Source organism: Pseudorasbora parva, chromosome 10 (genome assembly GCF_024679245.1).
Source record: "Pseudorasbora parva isolate DD20220531a chromosome 10, ASM2467924v1, whole genome shotgun sequence".
In the NCBI taxonomy this organism is placed as follows: domain Eukaryota; kingdom Metazoa; phylum Chordata; class Actinopteri; order Cypriniformes; family Gobionidae; genus Pseudorasbora; species Pseudorasbora parva.
Genome location: NC_090181.1, coordinates 4,748,348 through 4,773,668, shown reverse-complemented (window position 1 = coordinate 4,773,668; position 25,321 = coordinate 4,748,348). Strand labels below are relative to the sequence as shown.

Genomic DNA, 25,321 nt, shown 5'->3' with positions numbered 1-25,321 from the left:
ACCTCATTGGTTCCTGAGGAAGCTCAAACGTGATGCGTAACACCAGAATGAACCTCATTGGTTCCTGAGGAAGCTCAAACGTGATGCGTAACACCAGAATGAACCTCATTGGTTCCTGAGGAAGCTCAAACGTGATGCGTAACACGAGAATGAACCTCATTGGTTCCTGAGGAAGCTCAAACGTGATGCGTAACACCAGAATGAACCTCATTGGTTCCTGAGGAAGCTCAAACGTGATGCGTAACACGAGAATGAACCTCATTGGTTCCTGAGGAGGCTCAAACGTGATGCGTAACACGAGAATGAACCTCATTGGTTCCTGAGGAAGCTCAAACGTGATGCGTAACACCAGAATGAACCTCATTGGTTCCTGAGGAAGCTCAAACGTGATGCGTAACACGAGAATGAACCTCATTGGTTCCTGAGGAAGCTCAAACGTGATGCGTAACACGAGAATGAACCTCATTGGTTCTTGCACATCAAGCTTCCATTTACTTGAGCTTTCGTTTTACCACAACTGATGTGTGAGTTGATGAATGTTTATATGTGAATAAAAGCCTAAAGTTAATCTGTTCATCATATAAAGCGATCGAGTCTCTTCAGAAAATTTGGACAAAACCGCTCAATTCATATGGCTTCGTTTTAAGATCTCTTTGTTAACTTTTTAAAGTGCCAAAGTGATAGTTGCATAGCTGTCTAAAATGAGGCTGGCCGACTTGCTCTTCATCAAAAAGATCTTTTGTGTTCTGAAGATGAACAAAAAATCTTACGGATTTGGAATTACATATGTAATTAACGACGGTAAACTATCCCTTTAAATGTCATGAAAAATGGTCACAATGCTCACCTAGAAATCTAGACACACCCTAGGCAACATATCTAATTTGAAGCAAGTGTCATCTATCAACTCAATAGACTTCTGAGCTGGAAAAACCAAACTGGTCAGGCTAATCACATTGTGTGTAGAGTCGGTGGGCGGGGCTTAACATAATGACGGCTGAGTTGCGTCTGACTCAGTTGCTACTTGCGGTCTTTTGAATCAGCTTTTGCCGCGACTGGAAGACTTGGAGTTAAGCTTTTCTCTGAGAAAAGAACAAAGAACGGCACTGAAGTCATTCTTAAAAGCTCCACTGTGTGATATTTTCCCCCATCTAGCGGTGTAAAGGTATATGACCATCAGGGAATGATAGATTGAATGATAGATTTTTGTTCCTCTCAATTCTGATTTCGTCAGAATGAACGAAACTGCCAAGGTGGCCGATTTAGTCCAAGATTAACATGGCAATCCCCCTCTTCACATTCGACACGGTGCCATCGAGTGTTAAAACGCGAAAGGCGAAGCTTGAATTTACGGGTATGTCCCTCTTTGGCTAATGTACTTTCAAGATGGAGGAGCAACATGGCGACCGGCATTCAAACCCCTCACCCGTATGTATTTTCAATGGCATATTATAAACTTACGAGAATACTTTATTACTTGAAAGAAGTAAATATACATTAATGAGCACATATATTTTTGAAAAAACTAAGTGTTTTTAGCTAAGAATAAACTAAAAAAAGTTACACAGTGTAGCTTTAAGAAGGGAAGATGTGTTCGGAGTTTTGCCGACCAGATACGGGGAAAGTTTAATCTGTCAGCGAGCTCTTCATCACCTTAGTTGCTCTGGTTGGTTGTAGCGCTATCCTATCGCGTGCAGAGGGAGTTTGAAAGACAACCGTTTATCCGCCCCTCGGATTGAGCTGCCAATGGTGAGTTTCCAGACCAAACATCTTGATGTGGGTCTGGCTTGTCAGGCTATCACAATGTAACATTTTTTTTTAAATAATTTAGGCCTAAACGTTATAATATGTCTTTAATGCGGTATTGTGCTTTTCAGACTTTGGTTTATCTATTTATAATAACAAATAAATAAGTTTAATCGTTGCTCGATTATACTTTAGGTCTAAAATAGCTAGATAAAAAATCCCCCATCGTGTCCTGCCTGCATTCTCTTTGCAGAGGTGTTATGAAATGTTTAATAGTGAGGGCTCGTTCAGCAGTGGAGGATGCGCTGCGCACTAGGAGGCGCTGGATCTCAGTGCGCGCATGAGTCAGTGTGCGGAGGACACTCGCTCGCTCGCTCGCTCTCTCACTCACTCTCTCCATCCTTTATTATCGCTGTTTCCCTCTGCTGCTCATTTGCTCCGCGATTTCGGACACTCCTTCCGTTTCTGAAACACAAATCCGCGGCGTTCAGTAAAGTGAGACCGCAGGCATGCAATGTGTCCATATGCCAAGGGCTTCTAAATGACCATCCGCGTGCGTAAAGCGCTTCCATTAACCAGAACTGTTTCGCTGTCCTCCTGTGCGCTCCGCTTTGGCTTCTTCCCGGAGAAGAGAGTGACTTGATTTTTTTTCCTCCCGCTGTTTTGGGTGTAAATGTTGAAGCTTGAATGGCTGGAGCTCAACCTGGCGTTCATGCGCTTCAACTCAAGCCGGTGCGCGTGTCCGAGAGTCTGAAGCGAGGCAGCAGATTTATGAAATGGGATGAGGTAAGTCACAATTAGCCTGTGTGTGTGTGTGTGTGTGTGTGTGTGTGTGTGTGTGTGTGTGTGTGTGTGTGTGTGTGTGTGTGTGTGTGTGTGTGTGTGTGTGTGTGTGTGTGCGGGTGTTCAGAGAATGAATGCACATGATGCAGCTTCTGCGGTGAACGTTTGTTTGGTTGCGCCCGCGGACGTTGTATTGTTTACAGACCCGCACAATCAGCTAATGACGAGCTCTATTGATTCATAGAGAAATGAGCCCACTAAGATCAGTTTCGAGAAGTCCATCAGCTTGTTTCCCAGACTCCATCTGTCCGAGTCTCTGCAGAATGACATCAGGTTACTTTGTGTGCAGTAATGTTTCACTGCATCTCAGCCCTGCTGTCACTATAGCTACTTTGCAGAAACCCAATGCACTAATGCAACGACTCCTCACTGTGTGTCTGTAATATAAAACCTCTAAAATGAAGCATGCATTTGGAGGCAGAATGTGTCGCATTTTGTAGCGAGTGCTGCATGAGCATTGATTGAGTGTGGATCAGCACTGAGGATGTTCACATTCACCTGTTGGATCAGCAAGAAAAACTCAAAGCACTCCGACAGACTTTCAAATAAATGCTTGACAATTATCTTATATCAAAGCATGCGTGGACATGATTTCAGCGTTTCTTATATTGCAAAAAGATGCTTTATTCTGTAACAAGACTATGTTTTTAAGAATGTCCTCTCTGATATTGCATTTCATGGTTGAGCAAATTTTTTAATGGTTTTTAATGACTTTTTTAATTTTAGTTCATGCAGAGCTTGAATATTTGGTTCTGTTTGTAATCAAAAATCAACTCTATCTTAAAGGGGTATTTCACCCAAAACAATACTCAACCTCATGTTGTTCCAAACCTGTATGAGTTTCTTTCTTCTGTTGAACTCAAAAGCAGATATTTTGAAGAATGTTGGTAAACAAATAATTGACGGCACCCATTGACTTAGTCAGAAAAAATGCTATAGAAGTTAATGGGTGCCATCAACTGTATGGGTACCAACATTATCCAAAATAAATTAGTCTTTTTTTTTTTTTTTTTTGCCGATATCTTAGAGAGCAGGTTGGCCGATATAACCTACATGTACACCAATCAGGCATAACATTATGACAGGTGAAGTAAATAACACTGATTATATCTCCATCGCGGCACCTGTTAGTGGGATTTGAGCGAGTTTGACAAGGGCCAAATTGTGATGGCTAGACGACTGGGTCAGAGCATCTCCAGAACTGCAGCTCTTGTGGGCTGTTCCCGGTCTGCAGTGGTCAGTATCTATCAAAAGTGCTCCAAGGAAGGAACAGTGGAGAACCGGCCACAGGGTCATGGGCGGCCAAGGCTCATTGATGCACGTGGGGAGCGAAGGCTGGCCCGTGTGGTCCGATCAAACAGACGAGCTACTGGAGCTCAAACTGCTCAAGAAGTTAATGCTGGTTCTGATGGAAAGGTCAGAAATTCAGAATACAAAGAGCTTCAGAGCATCAGAACTGGACCACAGAGCAATGGAAGAAGGTGGCCTGGTCTGATAAATCACGTTTTCTTTTACATTCCCTGGGGAACACATGGCCCCAGGATGCACTATGGGAAGAAGGCGAGCCGGCGGAGGCAGTGTGATGCTTTGGCCAATGTTTTGCTGGGAAACCTTGGGTCCTCCGTCCATGTGGATGTTACTTTGACACGCTCCACCTACCTACGCATTGCTGAGACCATGTTCAGCCTTTGATGGAAACGGTATTCTGGTGGCTGTGGCTCTTCCAGCAGGATAATGCTCCTGACACAAAGCACAAATGATTCAGGAATGGTTTGAGGAGCACAACAACAAGTTTGAGGCGTTGACTTGGCCTCCAAATTCCCCAGATCTCAATCCAATCGAGCATCAGTGGGATGTGCTGAACAAACAAGTCCGATCCATGGAGGCCTCACCTCACAACTTACAGGAATTAAAAGGATCTGCTGCTAACATCTTGGTGCCAGATACCACAGCACACCTTCAGGGGTCTAGTGGAGTCCATGCCTCGACGGGTCAGGGCTCAGGGCCCAATATTAGGAACGTGGTTATGATTTTATGCCTATTTAGTGTATGTATATGCTTTATATAAATTTATTTTAATTAATATTAAATAAATTAGGAATAAATAATTTGAAAATAAATCTCTAAATTAAACAGACCTACTTAGATAGCTCTTGTTACAGTATTTTTCACAAATAAAGACATTTTTGGAAAATATATGAATTAAAAGGAAGTAATCAACAGGGTACTCCGTAGGCTAATCTGGTAAACTTGTGCTGACTGGGAATCATATTCTTTAAAAAGATGACAAGGTAATACTATTTTTACTTGCAGCATAGTGCAAATTGCATGAATATGATGACATAGTGGGCATCTGAAGTCCCAGTGAACAGGAAGTAGACCGGAAGTTACATTTCAGATTACCGCGACAAACTATTATTATTATTTTTTTCTGTGTATTAACTTCAATGGATTAATTGTTCACCCTAAGACCTGTAATGTGTGCTAACAAAGTAAAGAGGATTCATTTTAGAAACTCTTTCTGTAAATTGTCAAAAAAGCTGCGAGTGTAGCTCATTTACCATTTTTTAGTACTTTCTATAATACAAAGCATTTTCTTCTTTACAAATAATCAGGCAAGTAACATTAGCATGTATTTGGCGTGTTTCTTGATGCATGAACAAATCCTGAGGATCATGTTCTCCAGAATTGCTTCAATAGAAGAAGAAAACCTCCCTGTCTGTCGAGAGTTAATGTCTCCTCTCCACGTTAATCATTTGACCTAGAAATGATGCAGAATCTGAAATATTTCTTACTATCCTTGGTTTTACTTAATCCAGGTATTTTCAACGTGATCTTATGCGTTTTGCGGCCCTGTAATCACTTTAAATAAATGCAGTAAGTGTTCTGGAGGAGTCTGACTGCCATCAGCACCCTAATGCCACACAGCTTTACTTGAGCTTGTGCTGAAAATGTTGACGTTTATAAGCTTTCCTCTGCAAATAAAACTGGAAATGTTGGCCTGTTGCTATGGCAACTTTCATGCTTTAAATTCCCGTCTTCCTCGCATTACATTAGCTAAGACATGCTGCGCCGCCCAACTTAGACGTGCAGTTCGAATGTGTGCAGACCCACGCAAGATCTGAAATAACACAATCGATTACAGATCTCTTTATGATCGCACCGTCTGCTTGAGGGGGAAATGTTCCTCGCTCCTCATCAGATGAGACTTTAGCACGGCTTCCGGCTTTAAAACGGGACCTGCGTCTCATTTCGTGCTTCTAGAATTTTGGGACTTCTACCAGTGGGAAATTATTACAAGCCAGCATGAATCACACTAATATAGAGCACTTACGCAATGTCTCTCTGAGTCAAACCTCCACTTTCGGTCCGTCCCGAGAAACATGTTTTCAAGTGGATTGCCACAGAAATCCCATGTGTTTTTCTTGCGCGAGGCGAGATTAGTCTTAACCTCCCACAGAAACATGACGTCGCTTTACTGGAGACTTTGATTTTGCTGCGCTTTTTGTTCAGTGTGCTTAAAATAACTCCTCCTGCAGTCGACTTTACAGACCCTTGATATCAAAATGACTGGGTTTATTCCATCTGTTGGCTCTGAGCTCATCTATAAGCCACTGTAAAAGGAAACTTTCAGCATTTGTGTCAGCATCTTTCTCCTCCAGCTGTACCGACGATGACATCTTGCATTCAGATCCATATATGCATGATTTGGATTGTCCAAAGTTGAGCAAGCAGTAAATCATGATTCATGTGGACTAAAGGTTATGGAGTGAGACTTTTTCAGCGGCGTTGGATCCATTCATTTCTCCAGTAGGGATTTTTAAAAAGTCTTTGTTAAAGAGTTACTTATAAGCCATGAATCAAACCAAATTAGCTACGAGGAGAAACATTGATTTGAAGGCGCAAAAAAGTAATTTAAAATTGAACAAAAATACTTAATGGCTTTAGTGTGGGAAAGAACTAGCCTACATGAATCCCTTGAAGCTTTGCGGACAGAATAGTCAAATAAAAAAAGGAGAAATGTAGAAAGATGCATATATTTAAGTATTTTGAAAGCATACAGAGACCGGCTTGATTACTTGTAGTGTTTCATCAGAGTGGGCGGGGCTTAACCGTTATTTTAGAGTGTGTTGCTTCTTGCAGCTCTCTGATTGGTTGATATTCTGCACAGCATCATGGGTAATGTAGTTTTTCACTGTTAAGCATGATTATTTTAATGAATAATGCAGGCTAACTGATTTAATGGAAGCAAATATTATTGTTTAACAACCTCATATAGCTCACAGTAGGACGATCTTTAAAGGTTTATAAGTTATCATTATAAACAATTTCCCTATATGGAGAAAATGAATGGAGTTTTTACTTAATCCGACGGTTGCAAACTATTGGCTTTATTTAATAAATTAAAAAAAACACGTCTTTCAATATGTCTTGAATTTCAATAGGAAATATGGCAATGCATCTTTTCATGTGATCTTTAATATGTTGTCCATAGACATTTTCTATATTATTTCGGCCATGCACTTAGATATAAAAATGTCGTTTCTCTGCTCAGGATTCTTCTACTGTGACCCCAGTGACGTTACGCGTCGATCCGCAGGGATACTTCCTGTACTGGACCGATCAGAATAAGGTAAACTTTCTCAAATTTGATTAATACTTACAAGTGTGTGAATATTATTATGCTTTTTTGGGGGTTTTGTTCTGCAAGTGCTTTCCGGTATTGTGAACAATATTTGTTGATCGGGTTTGTCAGTGTTATTTTAGTAGCATTACTAATATGTTAGTATTGGTAGTATTTGTTTGTATTTTATATATATATATATATATATATATATATATATATATATATATATATATATATATATATATATATATATATATACATTTTCATTTTAGTTTAGTGTATTTTAGTTAATATTTTAGTAATTTTTGGTGTTTTGTTTGTATTCATTTTTATTTAAATTCTAGTTTGTCATTTTAAATCTGCCTTTGAAACTTACTAAAAGTTTTTTTAAAAAATATATTCCTGTTATTTAATTTATTTAAATTTACTTTTTATTTATTTAATGTATTTCAATGAACATACATTTAATTAATTCATTTATTATTTCAGTTAAAATTAAATTTATTTATACGTTTATTTTAATTTGATTTATTTTGATTAAAGTTACTTTTTATCCATCCATCCATCCATCCATCCATCCATCCATCCATCTAGCATTTAATTTATTTAGCATTCAATTTTCCATTTATTTATTTTTATTTAACATCTAATTTATTTATTTATTTATTTGACATTTTATTTTGTTTATTCATTTATAATTTAAAGTAACATATCTTTTTTACATATAATTTATTACAATTAACATTGCATTTCTTTATTTTTATTTATTAAACATATAATTAATTTCAGTTACACAATAAAAAAAAATTTAATAAATAAATAAATAAATAAATAAATGTAATATTAATTGATTTAGTTTAATATAGAGTAACAGCATTGGTCCGTGGTTTTGCCTGAGGCTGAGACTTGAAGTGTCCTGGGCAGTAAAAAGAGACGTATGAATCAAGGGCACAATGTACATCCCATCGGGACAGAAGCGTTCATCTCCTCTAGTGTGGCGTCACACGTCTGTCTGTAGGGAATGAGTTTGAGTCTATTGTCCAGATGGACCACTGACAGCCAACGGCTCACACAGCCTCAGAGTTTGGCTTAGACAGGCGTCCCACTTTAAATCAGAGCTTTTCATCAAAGTATGGATGAATTTTTAATCTGAAGTGTTCCAGAGTTTCTGTCTGTCTGTCACTTTTTATGCCATTGTAAAAATACCATACACATTCATTCAGCGTTCATCTTGATTAATGTACCTGGAGCTGCTGATTTGATAAACAGCATCTAATAGATTGTGCTCAGTAGTAATTGCTCTGAAAGGATCTAGAGTTACGTGTGGGTGAGGAGGAGCAGAACAGGAAGTCACATTGTATTAAAAGGCAGAATTGCTCTATGGGACACCAGACAATAATTACTCAAGATTCACAAGCGCAGTTGCTAAGATAACATCGGTTCATTGTGCCGTTTACAGCAGCGCGGCGGGCGTCAGGAAGCACAAGCGACTCTTATCTAGAAGATGAAGGCCATGAGCCGCTTAAATGTTTTCAGCAAATGAAGCGCTCACCTGTCATGACAGTGATTTTGAACTGGAAAAGCATGTTAAAAATACTTTGGACTCCTTCCTTTTTCATGTTAATTCACCTCTTTTGATGAGTGTTTTCAGACAGAATTATGCAATTTTACATGAGTTCAAAACTGATGCGTGTCCCTGGTCTTACATGTCATTCCAAGGGGGGAAATAATGGTGTAGGATTTACTTTGAAACAATTATCACACATCAATTTCACAAATTAATATAGCTGTGAGCAGCAGTTATCGGGGTTCAAGCGTTTTAAGGCTTTTAAGCACATTATGCATAAAATATATTGTTTTATTTAGCAAGCATGTCATCACTTAGAGATGGAAAGACCATTAACAGCCAATACAGGCAATTTACCAAAGGAAATATATGATTTACAGCCCCGCTGAAGTGCTTTGAAACACGCCGCATTATTCAACGTGTTGACGTGATTTCCCCTGAAATGCTCCAGCTGTTAGCAGCTCCTCCCCTTTTTTGAAACAGCCAATAGCGTTTCGTTAATATCACAGTTTGACTAGAGCCTTTCTGTTTGGTAAAGCCAGTTTCCTCTAGCCTGACAAGTCAGACCCACATCAAGATGTTTGGTCTGGAAACTCACCATTGGCAGCTCAATCTGAGGGGCGGATAAACGGTTGTCTTATAAACTCCCTCTGCACGCGATAGGATAGCGCTACAACCAACCAGAGCAACGAATGTGAAGCAGAGCTCGCTGATAGATTAAAGATTCACCGTATCCGGTCGGCTAAACTCTGAACACATCTTCCCTTTTTAAGAATGACTTCAGTGCCGTTCTTTGTTCTTTTCTCAGAGAAAAGCTTAACTCCAAGTCTTCCAGAGTCGCGGTCAAAGCTGATTCGAAAGACCGCCGTTCGCCAGTTTCTGTGTTTACTAGAAGCACGCAAACGCAACTCGGCCGTCGTCATTATGGCCCCGCCCACCGACTTTACACGATGTGATTGGCCCGGCAAGAGTTTGGCCTTTACAGCTCAGAAGGGTATTGAGAGTTACTAGACGACACTCGCGGGCAGATTAGATTTGCTGCCGCTAGGGTGCATCTAGATTTCTCGGCTAAGTTTCCTCTAATCGTTTATCATCTCCTCCATATCGCTTTGAAATACAGCATTCTGTGCTGAATTAAAATAGGTTTGATAATTTTTGTTGTATTGCGACTGTGTGCTGCTGCGGTGCTTGAAACTAACATCAAACCAGACTTCATTCGCCTCAACTGAAAGCATATTTACACTGAATTGTTTCCTATCACATATGGTTTGCTATGTGATATTTTTGTTGAAAGCTGAGAAAGGCTTCAGAAAGGCCTCCATTGGCGTTCAGTCCATTCCCACTGACCCACTCACAAGACACATAAAGGCACTAAAGACGTCGATACAAAGTCCATCTCACTACAGTGGCTGTACAATAGTTTTACAATGCGACGAGAATAGTTGTGCGCACAAATCTAAATAACGACTTTATCCACCAAGTTATTGACGTGAACTCGACGCATGCGCGAGAATATGACGCAGCTCCGCCGTTCAACACATGACCCGGAAGAGGAGGAGCCGCTATCGCGTTAGTTCACGTCAGAGACCTACACAGAAGACAATAACTTGGCGGATAAAGCCATTATTTAGATTTATTTTGCACACAAAGATTATTCTCGTCGCATTGTAAAACTATTGTACATCTACTGTAGTGAGATGGACTTTGTAACGAAGTCTTTAGTGCCTTTATGTGTCTTGTGAGTGGGTCAGTGGGAATGGACTGAATGCCAATGGAGGCCTTTCTGAAGCCTTTCTCAGCTTTCAACAAAAATATCTTCATTTGTGTTCTGAAGAATAAAGAAGGTCTTACGAGTGTCCAACGACATGAGGGTGAGGAATTAATGAAATCATTTTCATTTTTGGGTGAACTAACCCTTTAAGGTTAACATTGTCATACTAAAAGCTGAAAACGTACATTTTGATTTCAGGGTGCCTTTAAAGCTTTTTAGCCGTTAAAGCATCTCATATGGTCTGATCTCCATGAACGTTTGCTGCTTCCTTAGAATGTTTTTTTCATTTTTGTGGAGTTCTGAGCTTTGTTTAGGATCTATAAGCTTTCGAGTACATTTTGCTGCACCCGTTTCCTAAATGACCCTGTTATACCTGCCCAAGGAGTAATATTCAACTTTTTTTTGATTATTGATCTGGAGAGCCCAGTAAATATTACTGCTTTGGTTTTATTAAGATATTTTTTTATATAAACCCTAGGACTAATTCACAAAAGGGGAGGTCTTACATAATCGTGAATATTTAATGAATGATTTGATTGACAGCAGTGATTCATGAGGAAAAAATGTTTGGTATGAAGAGATCTATTAAATGATATGAGTATTGTGTGTGTGTGTGTGTGTGTGTGTGTGTGTGTGTGTGTGTGTGTGTGTGTGTGTGTGTGTGTGTGTGTGTGTGTGTGTGTGTGTGTGTGTGTGTGTGTGTGTTTGTGTGTGTGAGCCTGTTTATGTGGTTTATGAGGACACAAATTTGTATAACTACATGGGTATTACACTGGTATTACACTATAAATGTGGTTTATGAGGACATATCAAATGTCCTCATAATTCAAATGGCCTTAAAAACATACTAAATGATGTTTTTTTGAGAAAGTAAAAATGCAGAATGTTTCCTGTGATGGGTAGGTTTAGGGGCAGGGGCAGTGTAAGGGGATAGAAAATACGGTTTGTACAGTATAAAAACCATTACGCCTATGGAGAGTCCCTGTAAACCACATAGACCAACGTGTGTGTGTGTATATAAAACACCACTTGAAAATAAAAGCATAAAACTTGTTTGCGCGTCCTATTGGCCGATATTGTTCAAATATTCTTGCCCACCAGATTTAATAGCTACTCAAAGTTAATTTGCTGATGGCGGCCATGTTTTTTGAGATACGCCAAGTGTTCAGTCGTCAGAATTTTTTTCTTGTGAGTGACCTTAAATTGAGCTCTTACATATGTGACCTTGGACCACAAAACAGGTCATAATTCTCACAGGTAAATCTGTGGCAAAACATTTTCTTTACTTAATATCATAATGACTTTTGGCATAAAAGATCATGTTCCAGGAAGATATTTAGTAAATTTCCATAAAACAACTGTAAATATATAACAAATGTATTATTAGTAGCAATATGCATTGCTATGGACTTAATTTGGACAACTTTAAAGGCAATTTTCTTAGTATTTAGATTTTTTTGCACCCCCCAGATTTTCAAATGCTTGCATCTCGGCAAAATATTGTCCTATCCAAAAAAATAAATAAATAATTGTTTCACAATGACAATCACATCCAAAAGTCCGTCTTGAGCCAAGGTTTCCAACGAAATAAGACGCTTGAGCCTACGCCTAACGGTTTAGTTATGATGAGCGGTTTCATTTTTCTGACCGCTGTAGCGCCCCCGTCAGGCCGATCAGGGTGTGTGTACTACCAGCCCTCAAAGTTTCAAGTCTCTACGACTTACGGTTTGGTCTGCTCGATCAGTTTTAGGGGAGCAGGCTGATCTTTTTGATCTTTATTTCTTTTTCAGCTCTACACTCTTGAGCCCCTAATCATAAAGAAACAGCAAGTAACATGTACTCCAGTAATCTTTGAAAAACATATTTTTTTACAGTGTAAATGTAAGTTGATCTACTGCGAACGCCACAGGAAGTGTGGTCATGTAAGTTGAATGTATTTGGCAGCATATCGTCTTGCCCTTTTATATAAGAGAATCGATTAGGATTCAGCGAGTGCGTGTGTATTCATATATCACTTCTCACGCAGAGTTTGTGAAAGCAGCAGTGAGTAATATCAGAATAATATTCATCTGAGTGACTCAATCTTCTGAGAGCAGATGGTATTGAATAAAACATTGCTAATTGTGACGGACGCTGAAGGACTCGAAGGACAGCAAACTGTGTTCAGTTATTGCCTTAAGCTCAGCGTCAGGGCTTATAGATATTGATGAAAACAAAAGAAGGAAAGGCCCTTTGAATCTGTGTCTCCAGAGCCGCTCTGAGAGTCACTTCATCAGCGTTTTACTTTTTCATTTGAGGAAAACTATCGTCATATCATAAACACACAGAAACTCACCCGTCAAAATAAAAGTTCGGTTTAACTTGAGGAAATTGTGACAGAAATATATCACTGTTGTACAGTAGAATTTAGTCTCAGTGTAATAATAATAATAATACTAACTCTAATATTAATAATAAATGATTAAACCTTTATTTTTTAAGGAATAATCAATTTTGTCTTCCATAATTTTATCAGTAAAACTCTGTTGTGCAGCACTTATGATTAAACGATCAAATAAATTAATGTTTAATGGCTTCATTTGTTTGCCAGAAAAAATAAAATACAGAATTACAGAATTTCTGGAAGAAAAAAAAAATCATAGAATGTATTTTTTTATGACATAAAAAATGAATTAAATTTGAGTTTTATGAATTCAATTAATTATACATGTTTTTTTATTATTAAAATGTAATTAAAACATTTAAAAGGGAATTCAGAAAACAGAAAAAAAAAACATTTGGGTCCTAAACATGCAAATTTTGTTACACTTTTTATTAGATTGCTTTTTAAATTGTTTCATTATTTCAGTTAATTAGACAGGATTGATTTAAATACTAAAAATGTAATTCAACCGTTAAAATGGAGTCTGGAAAAAATATTTCATAAATATTTCAACATCATTTTTGTTACACTTGTAAGTTGTTGTAATAGGTTGTTTTAAATTGTATGTTTCATTATTTTTTTAATTAATTAGACATGCTTTGTGATTTATAAAAATTTAATTAAACTATTAAATGAAGGAAGAAAAAAAGTTAACGAGAGGGGAAAAAAACTGAATGCAGAGAAATTCAAATGAAAAAAATAGAATTTGGATCATGTAAAAATGTGTGTAAAACATTGTTAAAATTATGAAATATTATATAAAATTGTTGTTAATTTGTATATGTTTCAACTAATTAGACTAAAACTTAATTATAAACATTAAAAATAATACCAAAAAAATATATAGAAACAGAATTTGGAAATAAACAGAATTGCGGAAAAAATTAAACGGATTTCATATAGGGCCCAACAAAAGCATGTCCAGGTGAAACTACCCTAAATCGAAATCACTAAGAACACGTTCCTGACAGGCTGACCCTGATATCATGTGTATAACACACACACACACACACACATGGACGGAGACGCCCCAGTTCACAGTTGTTTTTTTAGATAGCAAATCAATGAAAGCAATGAAAACAAACCCGACAGTTTTTCCTGTCCATAAAATACATGAGGAATTCCAGAGCAGGCGCCTCTGGCCTATAGTAATGCAATAGCATCCTGTATTGTTATGCAAAGCCAGCATCTATTGAATCAATGCATGATCTTCTATATTTAGACGCACTGCAGGCCGGATTGTCGCCTGCGAGAGACGAGCAAATCATAGTCACTTACAACCGGCTTCATTATTGAACATTGTATAGCACGTTTGTGAGTTTTCTGTGGATGGAGAGTCAATAGACTGCGGTTTGCTCTGCTGAACTAACAGATATTTGATCATGTAGTCTCAATGGATTTTCAGCGAGTGACGTCTTCTGCAAGCTGATTTCAACGGTGCCATGGTGCCTGTCTTCAAATTGCTTTAGCCCAACTCCCCGTCATGGACCACCTCATCTCCTGTTGCCATGGCGCTGGCGAAGCGCTCGCCACCATACGCGCATTTTCATAGTTGAACCGGTTGACTGAGAGATGCTTTCATTATTCAGATAGCCTTGGCTGTAACTTGCAATTATCATAAATATTACATAGTCATATTATGGGGCGCTCTGCAATGCATGGCGTCATTGCATGCATGACATGATCAGAAAAAGTAAAACCGCATTCAAATATCCTCCAGCTTCTTTTGTGCGTTATGTTTTCATTTCAAAGTTATCTGACGGTGTGGAATAAATGTGAGTTGAGTTGGGAACGACCTCGTGGCCTAGTGAATATTAAAGGAGACGTGTTTCTCGTCCTGCGTTAATGTTCCAGGTCAACGCGCCGAACAAATGACACACAGGTTGACTTTATATAATCTGGAGTCTGTTGTCCTGTCCTCACCCTTAGACTGCGCAGAAGTGTGTCACACACACACACACACACACACACACACACACACACACACACACACACACACACACACACACACACACACACACACACACGCACAAGTGTGTCAGCGAGGGCTGTGTGTCAGGAATGAACAGATATATAATATAGAAATAATGATAACCGACAAATTTTTATATTATAATTAGTTATAATGTGATTAAACAAGATCCATATCAGTTGACTAGAGGTCAGTTTATCTTTAGGGAAAGTTTTTAATGTCCAATAATGTGCATATAGGCCTATATTATGTGTAAAACCAGTTATATCGAATATATTTGTCTTTTCTTCCAGACAGGCTGTTTGTCAGTGTATTATAGGTTGGGATGTTCAGTCTTTATTTCTAGAGGTTACACCAGTAGGTGGCGACTCGATTCGTTCGAAACACTGATTCATTCAGGAGTCACTGAATCATTCATTCAATCGAGGCTGCGTTTAATGGATTAGTTCACTTCAAAATAAAAAATTCCTGATATATTACTCACCCCATCTCATCCAAGATGTTCATGTCTTTCTTTCTTCAGTCGAAATGAGATTGTTTTTTGAGGAAAACATTCCAGGATTGTTCTCCATATAATGGACTTCAATGGGGACCAACGGTTGAAGGTCCAAATCAATGCAGTTTCAGAGGAAGAGCTTCAGAGACTCTGACCGATCCCAGAGGAATAGAGTCTGATCTAGACAAACCTCCCCCCTCCCAAAAAACCCCCTTTTTAACCTAAATTGCTCATCTTGCGCTGCTCTGCGACACACCACAGAAAGTGTAATCACATTGGAAAGGTCACGCTAGGCATAAGCACAAGTACTGAAGTTATCGATACTTTTTTTAAATGTGGTTTGGAAACACTTCTTGTTGAGAAAAGGGGCTTTAACGCAAATAAGTGTGGCGTCACATGACAGAATTTGCCTATATTTGTATTCCGGTTAAACCACCGTTTCTCTGTAAGGTGCATTAAAGGAACACATTTTCCAAGTCCCTTAGATTTAAACAGTTGATTATAGGATAATATATATTTATTAAGTAAAGTTTTGTTCCAAATACATTAGTCTATAAGTAGGAAAATATAGCACCTTGAAAATCTTGGCAGCTCATAAAAAATAAAAATGTAGCGTCTGTCAAACAAAAGAAGGCTGAAAGTTTCCAATACTCACAAAAAGATGGATAAAACACCTTGGATGGCTTGAGGGTGAATAAATCATGGGCTAATTTAAATTTTTGGGTGAATTATCCCTTTGCACACAGCCTGATCTGTTCAGAAAAACTGATTAATTCAGGAACGAAGTTCAACTGTGTTGAGTCATTGAATTATTCACTCAACCAACTTAATGGAGGTAAAACTGGTTGTAACTAGGGATATTGTGTATAATAAAATGTAGGATACTCAATATTAAGTCCTTGTTTTTAAAAGTATACATTTATAAAATGTATATACAAAACAGCACTCGCTCCTGAGGTAATATATGGTTTAAATATGTCTTGTTTCATTTAAATAGCTCTAAGGTGTGATCCATAATTTTCTTTTAAAGTATATAGATTATTTTATGAGATCATAAAAAGCATGCATAATTAAAATTAAGGAATTAACAGAATTGCTGTTAGTTTTTGAAGTAGAGTGTCACAACAAGGTCACTACCTCTACATGTCAGACGTTATGAATTGTTCCTGGAGCATATGAGCACATTCAGGTTTTACCGTCATACAAATGATGTTCTATTTTTATTCTCATTCATTGCCGTGTTGCACAAATGAGTATAAAGAGCAAATGCCTCTTTGTGTTGTTCCAGCTCAGTTGTAGCTCAGCAGTGGCAGCAGAACGCCGTCAGCTTTCGTTCCTGCTGCAGCTGTCAGAAAGCATATCTATCAGCGTGTCCATTACACACTGCAGACGCAAGTAATGCGGCGCTCTGGCCCTGCATCATTTCCTTAGGAATGTATTTTTAAGAGAGTCATTCGATTATTTCTTTGATCTGGATCTGTGTGTGTGAGTTAGTCTCAGTGTTTGACCTCTGCTTAATTATTAATTCTTGATTTTCTGTCAGTGTTTTCTCTGTCAACATTTCCCATGCTGTTACCTCGTGTGACATCTGAATGGCTTTTGTGATATTTAACGTAATATTGATTCGCTCCAACAGCATGAAATTGTTTTTGTGCGCTGTGACATAAAATCTGCCCCTCTCTCTTTCAGGAAACAGACCTATTGGACATCACCTACATCAAAGATGCAAGAACTGGGAAATGCACCAAAACGCCAAAGGTAAGACTATATTATTAAACACACAAACTACGCCAAACAACATGCTAAACAATAGCAATACTATTTCCAATGTATTTTAAAACTAAAAAAGGAAAGTTCAGCTGTCACTTAAATAAATCCTGAGTCTTTTTCAAGTCAACCTTATTTTAAAGTCAACATGAAATTTAAAATGGACATTTTTTTTGGATGAACGTCTCTGATGATATGTTACTGGTGTGAGGGCGGGGCCACCTGTCTCTCACATAAGATCGACCAATAGCAAACCAAAAACATCCAATCAATTCCCAATGAGCAAAATCAAGACCCACTTTACATGGTTTCTTGTTTGAGAAGCAGTTTCACTCGGATATTTGTCACAACAAGGAATGCAACTTCCTTTTGTATGCCAAATTTAAACTCAAGGGGAGCGGCCATTTGTAACTTGAACGTGACTCTTCTATATTAATCTATTGCTAAATTTGCTGTAATTATTATAAACATTGGTTTGTAGCGCAAATAGTTTTACCATGCACTGCACTGGTATATTCTTCTAGTTATTTACCCATAAAGGCGAATCATAAGTGTCACACCAATCAGGCATAACATTATGACAGGTGAAGTGTATAACACAGATAATCTCTTCATCATGGCTCCTGTTAAGCCCCTTTTACACTGCGATTCCAGCAAATACACGGATAATGCGACCCGGCATTTGTTCCCGGGCCGCTAGATTTGGTCCATTCACACTGCCAGCGAAATGCCGTAATATGTGCGCTTTCACACACAACCCGTAACGGTCCCGGGTCGAGTTGACACGTGACATCCTGATGTGACGTATAACGGCGAGCGATCTCAGCTTCAGCGTGGATAGTAAGGAGCTCCGTGGTCTCGACTTGTGTCCAGTTTGCGCTCATTTCTGCTTGTTTAATTTTAGTTTCTTTTGTATACGAACACTCTCTGCGTTTAAAACACCGACGAGCTCTTCTGGCACTGCAGGGTTGTATTATTGAAAAAACAAGCTCTAGGAGTCGCACGATAACTACGTACACGTTGCGGCATTAGTTTTGGCTTTTGTTCACACAGCGCTCGTCCCGGGTCGAATACCGCAATGTTACTAGGTCCCCGACCCGGGTCGAATTCGGTAATCAATCCCGGGACGTGGTTGCTTTCACACAGAAGGCGACCCGGCAATGTTCCGGGAATATTGCGGGTCCGACGTGCAGTGTGAAAGGGGCTTCTGTGAGTGATGAAGAGGAGAAAATTGTTTCTTGTATTACTTTGTGGAGAATTTTTTTAACTTTCTGCCTAACATATCCCATATTAGACAGAAAGTTAAAAATGAGTTTCTCCTCAAAGTTGATGTGTTAGAAGCAGGAAAAATGGCCAAGCGTAAGGATTTGAGTGAGTTTGACAAGGGCCAAATTGTGACGGCTAGACGACTGGGTCAGAGCATCTCCAGAACTGCAGCTCTTGTGGGCTGTTCCCGGTCTGCAGTGGTCAGTATCTATCAAAAGTGCTCCAAAGAAGGAACAGTGGAGAACCGGCCACAGGGTCATGGGCGGCCAAGGCTCATTGATGCACGTGAGGAGCGAAGGCTGGCCTGTGTGGTCCGATCAAACAGACGAGCTACTGGAGCTCAAACTGCTCAAGAAGTTAATGCTGGTTCTGATCAGATCAGAAATGCATTTATTTTTAATAAAAATGGAAATAAAGTGGTAACAAAGTGTCTAACGTGTGCTTATCGTGTTTATCGGTTAGGTGTAGGTTTAGGGAGGGCTCTATTGTCCTAGTAAGGCGGCATTCATTAAATAATTTTAACAAATATAATCATTCACACTCTGTTATTATTGCAGACTGTAAAAAAATATAAATATAAAATTTAATCTCTGCACCTGTTGCTTTAGCTTATAACTCCTTGAAGACATTTTTGAGATGCCTATGAAGTAAAAATGAGAGAGATACTTGTGGGATGCTATAAAAGTTGGGTGTCCCTGTTAGAGATGCAGGAGTAACTTTCCAGCCATTCTCCTTCATTCATTTACATCCGTTTATAAGTATGCCCTTGTAAAGGATGTTTAGCTATTACTATGGCAGTGTGCTGTTTCCCAGGCCCTATATAGGTTAATAGCTCTTGTGGGTGATAAGCATCTCTCTATGAGGGTAATGGTCTGTGCAATCTGGTGTGGAATGGCCACAGGCAGACAGACATCTGCACCCACGCTATATCTGGACTGCTCCGATCTAAATATGGAGCCCGTGGGCTGCGGGTCTCCCAGGTGAACTCTTTCCTGACGCTCATGGACGTTATTTGTGTCGGTGAAATGAGAGAATGGCACTGGTGCCAAATGAAACACACTAACACTATGAGGAGTCATTTCAACAGCAGGCCTGTTTCAACTTGAGTTTACGCTGCAGAGCCATTGATTTAGATGTGGATGGAGGAAAAATTCTAGCCTGGATGCCAGCCGAAATTAGCCCCGTCCACAACATTTGAGCTTGGTGTAGTTCGGTCTGTTTGGACTTGATCCATAGAGGAGTAATAATGCAGAACAGAAACTGTTCGGACCAATGAAATCATCAGGGCGGGCTTTAGACGATGACGGACAGATGATCAACAGTAACGTAATCATCAAGTCATCAAAGGGGCTTGGATTATATTTGTTCAAATCCTAAACGGAGAGCTTGTTTGTATGGATTCACCATCACAGTTTCTCTCAGAAATGATGATCATGTTGGTAAGTACTCAGTGTATCCTTAAAATCTTTTTTTTACAACACCGGCAAAGATCGTTTATTCCAGCGTGCAGACAGGGTTGCCAAGTTTTTACAACTAAACCCGCCAACTAATAGCCCAAAATAATAGTGGAGGGTTCTCGGGAAAAAAATGGCGTTTAGGGGGTAAAATGTGTTATTTTGGCATGGTTGCCTGCTAAAATTTACACTCATGGGTCTATACATCACATAATAGTCGCTTCAACCTGCGGACATGGAAAACAACCCGCGGGAAAACCGCAGACTTGGCAACACAGTGCAGTTGATCTCTGTAGACATTTGACAATGCATCTCTTCGTTGCTCTGATTGGTTGTTGGTCTATCCAATTGGTGTCTTTCCTGGTTCAGTTGAAACACGCCCCATAATCACAGCCCAATGGAGCATCAGACTCATATTCTGACTAGAATTGAGGATGACCACGTCAGGCTAAAAAAAATCCACAAGCGTTTGTGAAAGGTGGCTAATCATGCAACCAAAAATTTGCAGAAAGACACTCTGGTGAAGGCATCTGTTTTAGGTGTGCTTTCTGGTAATTGATATGACAATGTTGATATGTTTGGTCTTGGTGGAATATATCTGCTCCGCTGCTGCTGTAGAGCACGTACAGTACTTGCTATTGCCAATACATAGACAAGATCTATACAGGTGGAGCTGGGGAAGGGGAAGGGCTTCAGAAAGCACGCTAAACCCTTTCAGCAATGCTCACCAAGTATTTGAAAGTTGAGCTTCTGATACAACAGGAACCGTATATTACCATATTTTTATCTGCAGCAATACATCTGAGCAGCAAGTCGGAGGGCAAGCGCTAATCTTTCTTCATCATATTACAATGAATTCTGAAGGATCATGTGTCAACAAAGACAGGAAAAATCAGATTTATTTTAACATTTCTTAGTAATTGTATTTAAGGTCCCATTCTTCGCGTGTTTTTGAAGCTTTGATTATGTTTACAGTGTGCAATATAACATGAGTTCATGTTTCGCGTGTAAATAAACACAGTATTTTTCACACAATTGACTTATCTGTATACCGCTGTTTCCTCTGTCCTAAAAACGGCCTGATGATTTCCTTGTTCTATCAGCGCTTCCTGATAGAACCAGCGCTTCCCGCACTGTGATTGGACAGCAGCTTAGCACACTTTGCCCGGAAAGGTCCCGCCTCTTACCATAACGCGCTCAATGTTATTGCAAAAATGTCTATATTGCCTTATCAATTTGAGCCAGAATCAGACCCGGAGAATATCGAAGAGGATCGATTACAACCTGCTCAGGAAAGACTTTTGCTGGATGTTTGAGAATGGTAAGCTGTCTATTCAGTAGTTTAAACTGATCATTACAAACACCAACAATCGATGGTGTCTGAATGAATTACTACACTTTTATATACTAAGTTTTTCGGATTAGTTTCAATTACCATCTAACGTTAGTTAACAAAGCTAAACAGCGTTGCACTTTGTGTCATGAGTTACATAAACTGTTAAACGGACCGACTTTAATAATAAAATACACTTACCGGTTGTGGTCCATAAGCAACGCCTTCTCCAGACAAAGAGGGAACTGCGTCATCTTTTATGAATAATCTTTCTGCGAATCCGGCATTAAACTGATTGAGATTGAGGAAGCAGTCCTCAGCAAAATGTGCTGCACATAGTTTTAAATTGTGATTATAATTTTCTGGAACCGAGTTAACCATAAACTGTAGCCATTGATCTCGTACAGCGCCCGTGGGAAGGCCAAACAAAGGTGATTTGATTCCGGGATGAAAATAACAGCGTTTCAATGGCATGGCGACAAACACACTCTACAAAAACAACGCTTCCTATTCTCGACCTGCGAGAGCAAAAGGACAACGCCCCCGAATTTGCGTGTTCTTGTGGGCGGAGGGTTCTTCAACAGACGGCTTTAGTTGCGTCATTAAAGCAGGAAGTGCAGCGGTGTAGTCCAAACCGGCCGATCGCTGTAGGCTTTGAAAGGGAACTTCTGTTAAATAAAATATCTCGCTTGGCATTGAACTTTGAGCTTTATAATTTTACAGGTATTATTTATGCTCTAACAGCAACATTACACACTAACTAAAGTTTGAAAGATGGAATCGCAAAGAATGGGACCTTTAATAATTTGCAATAGGGATTTTATTGAATATAATAAAAAATCTTAACATATTCCAAACATTTGACCAGTCGTGTATATGGGTTATTATTTGTTAGTTTCTCTACAGCTGCTGATACTAGAGGAAGTGAAAGTGGTCGTGATTGCTGCAGTCTCTCTCTCTCTCTCTCTCTCTCTCTCTCTCTCTCTCTCTCTCTCTCTCTCTCTCTCTCTCTCTCTCAAAATCAAATTCAAGATTGCTTTATTGGCATGAATGTAAAAATACAATATTGCCAAAGCGAGGAATAACATAAATAATAATACATATGAACATAAATAATAATTAATAATGGTATTAATAAAGAAAATAGAAGAAAATATTACAACACAATATAACACAAACTTAAATAAACAGTGTTACAAATTAGAACATTTGATACCACAGTCTCTCTCTCTCTCTCTCTCTCTCTCTCTCTCTCTCTCTCTCTCTCTCTCTCTCTCTCTCTCTCTCTCTCTCTCTCTCTCTCTCTCTCTCTCTCTCTCTCTCTCTCTCTCTCTTGTGCGGTACGACTCGAGTGTCATGACTGAGAGTGATTCTGGGAAACGCAGTGTGCTGGTGTCAAAGCCAGATGAATAAATCTTGTAGAGGCGCACTTATATGAAGGCGTCCACGAGCCACAACAAACCGTCCATCTACCCTTGGATGTAGAGGTCGAAGCCATTTACACAGACTGAGAATGAGACGCTGTATCATTCTGAGAGAGTCAGGTGCTGTCTGAAGGAGCGATGCTCAAATGATCGATTGAGCCACTCAGCACCCAATGAGACGTAATGTGCTGGAGGAATGCCATTAAACACTAAACTCTGCTTTAACCATTCTTTTACACTTTTTTTCTGGAATACCAGAAACAAAATGTAGGATATAAAACTACCACTTTAACATAGGCGCGACCTGACAAACAACTGAAAAGGAGGATTATATTTACAGTTTTTGTCTTTTAGTATGAATATGTTAGCATTACTGTTATCTAGTGTTCTGAAACAATGATCACATTCACATTTAGAAGATACAAGCGTTCAAAACTTAGTCTCTTCCACCAATAGGTTGTTTTGCCCGTGACGGCACTGCTGAGGCGCGAAATGCAGAAGGAGGGCAGGAAGGGATTTTCTCCATAGGAATCATTACAGGAATCACCAACACTATCTTAAAATGCTATGTTTTGTGTGGTTTATTGTTGCTCAAATCGATCAAACTAAGAAACCACAAAGAGCTTTTATCACTTTTTTTACTTTAAAGTTTGTCATTTTTAATGGCATTTTGCGTCTGCTTATACTCCGTACGGATGCCGGCTTACATTTGTTTTTGACTTGGTCAAATATTCACATTCTCCTTCATTTCAGGGAAGAAAATATACTTTATTGCTTTGCATGTTCATTTGATGTTTTCACTTAATTTTAAAGAATTTGGTTCACAATGTTGATCTGGTTACCGTAAAAACTGTCACACTCTGAGCTCTCACTGCTGCTTCAGACATCATTATATGATAGTAGAAATAAAAATGGGTTCAACAAGCTGACAGAAGTCGATCTATTTCTTTGTTGAAAATGTGTAAATGTTTCTGAAGCTTATTGTTGTCATTGTAAATATTCACTTTCCCATATGGCCACGCAGGAGAATCCGAGATGGCCACATTCAGCAGACAGGACAGAAACTGACACTGTATTCTTTATATATATAGAATGGTGAATTACACATAGTGCACTACATAGGGGATAGAGAACAGTGCACTATATAGGGGATAGAGAATAGTGCACTACATAGGGGATAGAGAATAGTGCACTACATAGGGGATAGAGAATAGTGCACTACATAGGGGATAGAGAATAGTGCACTGTATAGGGGATAGAGAACAGTGCACTATATAGGGGATAGAGAATAGTGCACTATATAGGGGATAGAGAACATTGCACTATATAAGGGATAGGGAACAGTGCACTATATAGGGGATAGAGAACAGTGCACTATATAGGGGATAGAGAATAGTGCACTACATAGGGGATAGAGAACAGTGCACTATATAGGGGATGGAGAACTCACTATATAGGGGATAGAGAACATTGCACTATATAAGGGATAGGGAACGGTGCACTATATAGGGGAAAGAGAACAGTGCACTATATAGGGGATGGAGAACAGTGCACTATATAGGGGATAGAGAATAGTGCACTACATAGGGGATAAAGAACAGTGCACTATATAGGGGATGGAGAACTGCACTATATAGGGGATAGAGAACAGTGCACTATATAAGGGATAGGGAACGGTGCACTATATAGGGGAAAGAGAACAGTGCACTATATAGGGGAATGAGAACAGTGCACTATATAGGGGATAGAGAACAGTGCACTATATAGGGGATAGAGAACAGTGCACTATATAGGGGATAGAGAACAGTGCACTATATAAGGGATAGGGAACGGTGCACTATATAGGGGATAGAGAACAGTGCGCTATATAGGGAATAGAGAACAGTGCACTATATAGGGGATAGAGAACAGTGCACTATATAGGGGATAGAGAACAGTGCACTATATAGGGGATAGAGAACAGTGCACTATATAAGGGATAGGGAACGGTGCACTATATAGGGGAAAGAGAACAGTGCACTATATAGGGGATGGAGAACAGTGCACTATATAGGGGATAGAGAACAGTGCACTATATAAGGGATAGGGAACGGTGCACTATATAGGGGAAAGAGAACAGTGCACTATATAGGGGATAGAGAACAGTGCACTATATAGGGGATGGAGAACAGTGCACTATATAGGGGATAGAGAACAGTGCACTATATAGGGGATAGAGAACAGTGCACTATATAGGGGATAGAGAACAGTGCACTATATAGGGGATGGAGAACTGCATTATATAGGGGATAGAGAACATTGCATTATATAGGGGGTAGAGAACATTGCACTATATAAGGGATAGGGAACGGTGCACTATATAGGGGATAGAGAACAGTGCACTATATAGGGGATGGAGAACAGTGCACTATATAGGGGATTTTCGAGTTTATGAAAGCTCACCATTTCTAATCTAATCTTTTGGGTTTTGTTTGTCCCAAAGTAGCAAGTACCTTCTAATTGCAAGCTGTTTATCTTTACTGCTTTACTGAGAGAGGAGTTTGAATGAGATTTTAATCAGTGGTACGCTGAGACCATGAAAAATATCCTACTGCTTTTGTTTGGAATTACTTGTTTATGTAAGTCATTAAAGA

General features: G+C 39.2%; 1 protein-coding gene across 3 annotated transcripts in view; it reads left to right on the top strand.

Moving 5' to 3' along the window:
* Positions 1–2,081: 2,081 nt before the first annotated feature.
* Positions 2,082–25,321, top strand: part of plcb1 (phospholipase C beta 1) — a 102,806-nt gene continuing 79,566 nt past the window's right edge. For 2 of the 3 annotated variants that reach the window (XR_010907995.1, XM_067454921.1), the window contains exons 1-3: positions 2,082–2,532; positions 7,145–7,222; positions 17,134–17,202. Coding sequence is in view for 2 of the 3 variants with exons in the window: in XM_067454921.1 (XP_067311022.1) it covers positions 2,434–2,532; positions 7,145–7,222; positions 17,134–17,202 (246 nt within the window). In the remaining variant the exon portion in view is untranslated. The remainder of the gene's footprint in view (positions 2,533–7,144; positions 7,223–17,133; positions 17,203–25,321) is intronic. The other variant, XM_067454922.1, reaches the window with a different exon arrangement.